This window comes from Macrosteles quadrilineatus, unplaced genomic scaffold, assembly GCF_028750875.1.
Source record: "Macrosteles quadrilineatus isolate MER2022 unplaced genomic scaffold, UCM_ALF_1.0 Scaffold_1__1_contigs__length_201487025, whole genome shotgun sequence".
NCBI lineage: Eukaryota > Metazoa > Arthropoda > Insecta > Hemiptera > Cicadellidae > Macrosteles > Macrosteles quadrilineatus.
The window spans coordinates 9,500,480-9,507,901 of NW_026542594.1; the positions used below are offsets into that span (position 1 = coordinate 9,500,480).

The following is a 7,422-nucleotide window of genomic DNA, read 5'->3' on the forward strand; positions in this document are numbered from 1 at the left end:
CCAATCGATTTAAAATAACTAAAACCATCGAAAACCACACCTCACTCGACCTTAAACGTAAAAACAAAATTATTCAGGAACAAGGGCCCTTCGGAACAAAAAGGGCCCCAAAAAGGGCCTTAGGACGCCCAAGATTTTGGGGACTCATCGGGTCTTCATTTCTCATATTATTAGTAACTCACAGGTGAAATTTCATGAATGTACAAATTTTGTTGTTTATAAAACCCTATTTTACCTGTACTATAAGTATACACTACCAGTAATTGTCGACCTATTTTCACTTGGTTATGACTGATGTATTTTTTTCGGCCACCATCTTGGATCCGCCATTTTGAAATGTGATAAATTATTTAAAATATAAAGGGGGTGTTGTGACCCATCATTTTGAACAACTTTTTTAAGCTAAACTCAATGCCGCAATCCATTTTTTGTTATCAAGTTTTATTTATGAAATATTGAATTTTCTTTGTTAAAAAAGTCAATATTTCAAAATCAAAAAATTAAAATGAAAAACGGATCATGGAATTAAGTTCAGCTTAATAAAGTAGTTCGAAATGATGGGTCACAACACCCTTTTCATATTTAAAATAATTTATCACATTTCAAAATGGCGGATCCAAGATGGCGGCCGAAAAAAATACATCAGTCATAACCAAGTGAAAATAGGTCGACAATTACTGGTAGTGTATACTTATCTTTATCTAGCACTATTTTGAGATTATGGTCTTAGTTTGTAAATGCACAATGTTAAAATGGGCTAAAAATAAAGTTTTAAAAAGCCCTCATAACTTTAGAATGAATCAAGATTTTTTAAAACGGTTTGCGGCATTGTAATCAGGGTAAAAATGTAGTTCGAAATAATGGGTCACAACCCTACCTTTACATTTGAAAAAAACAATTTGCATCCAATATGGCAGATCCAAGATGGCGGCCGGAAATGACCACCTTGTCAAAATGAAGTACTTATTACCCAACAATATTTGGAAGTGGTCTGGGATTGATATTTGAAAAAATGTAGAAAAAAGCTAGGGGGGGGGGACAATTAAAACTCACCCTGTATATATATATCACAGGCAAAAAAATCAAAACCTAAATATATAAGGGTTGTTTTATTTTTTATTTGTATTATTTTAACTGAAACGTGCATTTTAACATTAATACATACACAATAGGGTTTCATTGGAGTGCTGTTAACACCAGACATTATGCTACTAGGTAGCGTTCGCAGAGGCATCCACAAAGTTGAGCTACATCAGTGTTCATATTATATTGTTATTGACCTTCATCGAGTTTCATAATTATTATTAGGGTAATTAGATTGACAGAAGGGACCCCCCCCCCCTAAACATTGTTTTGTAGTAAAGGGGAGTAAAAAACACAGAGATATAATTTCAGACCTTTCCAGATACCTGCATTTAGCCTACATCTTAAGTTTAAAACTCTAATTTGACTTGGATTTTGATGAATGTGAACATATTAAAATAAAATATTTTTTTTACACAAGTTATATTCAGCGTTTAATCCTATCCAATGTGTTACACCTTAATAACATTTATAATCAATCGGAAGTTGACCGAAGACAAAGTTTAAGCCGCTGAATTTTGACTAAAATTGTTGTGCTTTCTAGTGGTCCTTGTTGATCTTGACAACATCGAAATATTTGCTACTTTGCTGCATTTCAAAGACATCATAAAATCCACAATTATACAAGGGAACCGCAGTATGGATGATATGTAAAAATTGTTAACGCGTATGGTTTTCATTCAAACTAAGGTGAGTACGTGAGTAGGTGGCTCAGTTGGTAGCGTCACAGACTTCGGGCCCAAGGCAGTGATGTTGTGGGTTCGGATCCTGATCACTGCCACAACATTTTATCAGTATAGTTCACCTTCGTACTGTACCGGCTCACCACTTGCTTTGCTGGATACGTTCCACGCACAGATCTGTAGTCTATGTGGATGGGCAAATGCAAGGTTAAAAGTGGCCTATAAAAACAAACTCTTAAAAAACTCGTAACTTTTTTATGAAAGCCAATATTAAAAATTCACTTTTTTTCTCAAGTAAACCTATCGCATTAATAGTCAATGATGGAACACAATATCAACTAAGACACTATTATTTAAAAATCTCATTGTATTACCCTGTAAACACGTTTCCCCGTGCGGTTTCGGGGTTAGAATAGGACCGTCGTAAGAGGCGACTAAAAGGGTGACTGACGTCCTCACTAGGAGTCCCTGGGAGTGCCCCTGTTGTGTTGCAGGGCTTGATGTGTGCTCTGCACTGCCGATGGGTATTCTCAGTGGGTCGTGAGGAGCCAGCCACTTCGGTCCTTGGTCAGGAAGTGCGTCATGGATGCAGAGGTCGGGCTCTGCATTGCAACAGGCGACCCCCGGCACGTCAGGTATCCGGTGCTGGGCAAAAGGAGGTCGGGCCCTGGAAAACTGGGGTAGGGGACTGTCCCCGAGGGTATACCCGCTCCTGACTGAATCTGGGCCGTCTCTTGCCGCACGATGCGCTGGTAAACACATGAATGGCTTGTCAAAACCCCCCACCCAACACATTATTTAATAGCAGCTCGAATGAGCAAAAAACGAAAACGGAAAAGGGTCTGAACCCTTTTGGGCGTAGCTCCAAGGTCAAGAGGTCGCCACCAGCGAACAACGTTAAGGCAACTCCACCGTCTGCAACCTTTAAGGGCTCAAAGGAGTTCCCCCCACTTGGATCTGCTTTGACAAGTGGAGAAGGAAAAGTAGACGTTGATCTGGCGTTGACCGGAACCCTCCTGGAAAGTACAGCGCCAAAAAATAGCCCCCAGAGGTCGGATCCCGAGCGTCAGCGTTACCGTCAACAATACGACGTTGCTGATGAGGAGGAGTCTGACCTCCTGGTAGAGATAATGGACCTCATCAATAATATGGAGGGAACCTTGAAGGTCCAGACCAACGAAAACTAGCCAATCAAGGACGGTCTCCCAAAGGTGAAGGACCGGGTTGCCCAAGTTCTTGAAATTAAAGGCTTGATGAGACAGACTTTAGTTAATGAACTGGTGCTTGTGAACCAAGTTTTGGCCCCCAAACTGAACGACAAGAGCGGGAACCGAAGGAAACGGGCAAGGAGCTCACCAGCGGATAGCCTCGATCTTCCTGAATTGGCCAACCAGCCTCTGTCAGATGCCGAGCAGAAGGTCGAGGACAGGGCCACCCTGATGACACCCCCTACTGAGCACACTCCAGCTCTAAAGAGCTCCTCAGCAAACCAGGGAGCTTGCCTCGGGTTTGGTCACTCTTCCCGAAACTGTAAGGGACCCGACCGAGCCAAGAATTGTTTCAGGTGCGGCGGCTTGGGCCACAACAGGAAGAACTGGACCGCAGCAGAGCGCTGTTTTCTCTGCGCAGAGAAAAGCCAAAAGGACGCCTCATTAGGCCATATCCCAGGGGCTGAGCGATGCAGTGTTTTCAAGGTTGCACTCAACCTTGAGAAGGCTAGGTCTTGGAAGTGAGGATTCTCCAGCGTAACCTTGAGAGGTCCAGGACAGCTGACTCCCTTTTAGATCAGCTGGCCCAAGAGATCGGCGTGGACACCCTTCTGATCAGCGATCAGTACCGTGACAGGGACCCACATTTCTGGTTCCCAGATTCTCTCGGTACTGCCGCTTGTTGGGTTCGAAACAGCACCGAAGCACCAGTGCAAGATCACGGACGCGGCCGTAGCTTCGTTTGGGTCAGGTGTAGGGACGTCACGTTGTTTAGTGTCTACCTTACCCCAGACGAGCCGAATTGGGAATTCCGTCTGAAAATTGACCGCTTAGAGGACAGTGTGCGCGGTACCGTTGGGCATGTCGTTGTTGCTGGTGATTTTAATGCGAGGGCTGTGGAGTGGGGTATGATCTCTACAAACTCCCGGGGGAAATACATGCTGGACTTTGCCGCCAGGGCCGGACTTGTCGTCTTAAACGAGGGAGACACGCCTACCTTGCGGCACCCCGGCATGAGATGAGCAACGATCCACGATATCTCCTTCTCGTCGGAATCACTACTAGCGCGGATCTCCAACTGGAGAGTCAAGCGAAGACCTCACGGCAAGTGATCATCAGTACATTGTTTTTTAAATACTGGATGAACACCATAATCAAGCGCCCGGATCACGATCTGGACCACGCCGATGGAATACGGACAAGCTGGATGTTGAGAAGTTCACTGATGTAATCTCACGGGGAGCGCTGGTGAGTGCTATTGCACTTGATGACGTCAAGACATTGGTAACGTCCACGATGGAACTGATTGTCTAGGCTTGTGACCAGGCCATGCCACGCAGGGGATGACGCCGTCACGATAAGCAAGGTGGACCTTAGAGCTCTGGAACCTTCGGAAAGCTTGTCTGAAAGCCAGACGTGCCGCTATGAGGGCCAGAAGATTCCCGGATTTTGAGGCTAAGTCAGCGGCTTGTAGGGCTGCGAGGAAAGCTCTCCGTCGGGCTATCATCAAGAGCAAGGTTAGCTGTTGGAGGAGGCTCTGATCCTTGGGGACTCCTAAAAAATAGAAAAGCACCTGGTCCTGATGGAATGTATTCCCAGTGAGGCTCTCAAGAAGGTATTCTCAGTTAACCCCCTCTTACTGCTGAGAATGTACAACACATGCCTGTGTGAAGGGGTTTTCCCAACTCCTTGGAAAAGGGCTAATCACGCGCTTGTGCTAATCAGCAAGAGGAAAGGTCACCCGGATATGCCGTGGTCTCACAGACCTCTCTGTATGTTGGATACGGCCGGAAAACCTTTTGAGAAACTGATTCGCTGCCGACTAACGTCTGCCGTGGGAGCTGCCGGAGATTTGTCTCTCCGTCAGTACGGCTTCAGAAAGGGTCGGTCAACAATCGACGCGATATCCGAGGTACACAGAGTGGTAGAGCGTGCCGAGGGCTTCAATCATTTCTCTCGCCGTATCGTGCTTCTTGTTATGCTAGATTTCAAGAATGCTTTTAACTCAGCAAGATGGGTCGATATGTTGAGCACGTTGAGGAACAGCTTCCGCGTACCAGCATATCTGTTGAGGCCGATCGAGGACTACCTGCGCTGCAGAACTCTTAACTACGAAACTAAAGATGGTCTGCGGACGATGGATGTTACTTCCGGTACCGCGCAAGGTTCGATACTCGGCCCAGATTTGTGGAACGCTGCCTACGACAGCCTTCTGAGATCTGAGATACCAGAGGAGACCGTTTTAGTTGGGTACGCCGATGACATTGCAGCCCTCATTGCTGCACGCAACGTTGAGCTAGCCCATCTGAAACTGAACCAAGTCATGCGCGTTGTAAATGCCTGGATGACTAATCATGGTCTGACACTCGCTCTGAGCAAGTTAGAGATCGTCATCCTCACGAAAAAAGGGATTGAAACCATCGTTCCGCTATGAGTTTGGAACGTAGTTGTCCAAACCACGGAAACCGCCAAGTACCTCGGTGTCATGGTGGACAACAAGTTTAGCTGGAGGGACCAGATCTTCCGTACGGCGGACAAGGCTGCTAGGAGTGTCACTGCTCTTAGTAAGCTTATGGCCAATGTCGGTGGTCCTCGGTCCAGGCGTAGAAGACTATTGATGTCTGCAGTCCAGTCCGTGCTTCTCTACGGCTGTGAGATGTGGGCACAGGCGCTTAACAAGGAGGCGTACAGGTTGAGGCTCGCACGAGTGCAGCGTCAGGTGGCACTCAGGGTCGCTTCTGCGTACCGTACGGTGTCCGAACCGGCCGTTTTGGTGATTGCTGGAGTTATCCCTGTCAAACTCTTGGCAGCGGAGAGGAAGGCAATCTACCAGAGACAAGGCTACATCGGAAAGGACGCTGCAAGAACGGAAGAGCGCTCCCGCACTTTTCAGATGTGGCAAGAAATCTGGGAAAGGGAGACTCGAGAACGTTGGACCGCCAGACTCATCAGACAGGTCCAACCGTGGGTGGAACGGCGGCACGGTGAGGTCGACTACTATCTCACGCAGTTCTTGTCAAGTCACGGCTATTTTCAGTCGTACCTGCACTTAATGGCCAAAAAGAATTCACTTGAAAAAGAACACTTGACACTATCTTCTTATGTTGGTGTCTTGATCTTGATGTCAGAATAACGTAGGCCTACGTCTAAAGTCCATACAGTCCAAATGAGCGCTCACAAGAAGTTCCTACGCGACCGCGGTAGACCGGAATGGGAGGATCCACTGCTAAAACTGACTTTACACTGGTTAATAAAATTAATTTATTTTAAAGAGGTGAAAATGTTATAAGTATGTTATGAGTTATAAAGGGGCCACGGACTAATTCGAGCGTCAATAATAAAGAATTAAACTATGAGAGGGAAAGCCGCAATGGCAGAAAAAATTGATTATGTCAAAGTGACATGTGTTAGGTTAACCCGGAAACCGACAGACTGGGCAAGCGTCCCGATGCTACGCTAAAACTTCGCAAAAATATCCTTCCGCCAAGTTCACCAATGGGCAATGTGCTGACCCCACTAGGTTGAATTGAAAATCCCTACTCTCTCTCTGTTGGCGGCAAATACAAATGCATATATTATATACAGTACAAGAAATAAAAACATTTTCCTGAAAACTTACTTAACAAATGCATTTTCCCACCTCTCCCTAAAATAAACCCCTGTAAACGCGTCAACTTTGTTCACATTAAAACACGTGGTTCTGTTCCATTAAAACCCCACAAAATACATATACTAATTATCAAACCAATCCATTGCTAATATACGGGCTACTAATAAGATTACATACAGCTTTTCCCAAGTCAGCTTAGAACATTTCAAATACAACTTCAACTGTTAACTTGCGCAAAACTATCCATTATTTCATAAATTGCCCTTTAAGGGGAGTCGCTACTGAAACTAGTGATTTTTAATAAAATCCTTTTGAAAATTATCATATATACTTTTTTAAGTTCATTTAGTCTTAGAAAAAGATTTACTGTCGTTAAAGTAAAAAGAAAAATTTTTTTTACAAACTTTTTGGAGTTTTTTAAGTTTTTTGGCGGGAAAAAATGGGGTTTTTTAAATCTCTTATAACTATTTAACTACTGAACCAATTTTATTGTTCGATATCTTATTTTAAAGAGCAAGGAAAGCACATACTTTCTGTGCATACTCATGTTATTTTCTCAATTAGTTTATAAGTTATGGCTTCAAAAATAAGTTTTTGAAAAAATTATAGGTTATAAATTTTTATAATTTTTTTTCATGTACTTTTATTTACCCAATTACAATATCCATGCACAGAAAGTTGATTTATAGTATAAACAATGTGTGGTAAAAATTTCATTCATATAGCTGTAATAGTTAAAAAGTTATAAGAACTTATATATAAAAAAAACAAAATTTTAAAGTCGCGGAAAACAGCGGTTAAAGTTTATACTAGGCCTAGTTGATGACCCCCTTAAAAG

At 43.8% G+C, this 7,422-nt stretch overlaps 2 protein-coding genes across 2 annotated transcripts; both read left to right on the top strand.

The window, feature by feature from the left end:
- Positions 1–3,019: 3,019 nt before the first annotated feature.
- Positions 3,020–3,996, top strand: LOC128983085 (uncharacterized). Its single transcript, XM_054402244.1, has 2 exons — positions 3,020–3,330; positions 3,531–3,996. Exons 1-2 carry the CDS (start codon positions 3,020–3,022, stop codon positions 3,994–3,996), a joined length of 777 nt encoding a protein of 258 aa, XP_054258219.1.
- A 1,463-nt stretch (positions 3,997–5,459) lies between these two features.
- Positions 5,460–6,107, top strand: LOC128983237 (uncharacterized). Its single transcript, XM_054402469.1, has one exon. The coding sequence runs from the start codon at positions 5,460–5,462 to the stop codon at positions 6,105–6,107; it is 648 nt and encodes a 215-aa protein (XP_054258444.1).
- Positions 6,108–7,422: the final 1,315 nt, after the last annotated feature.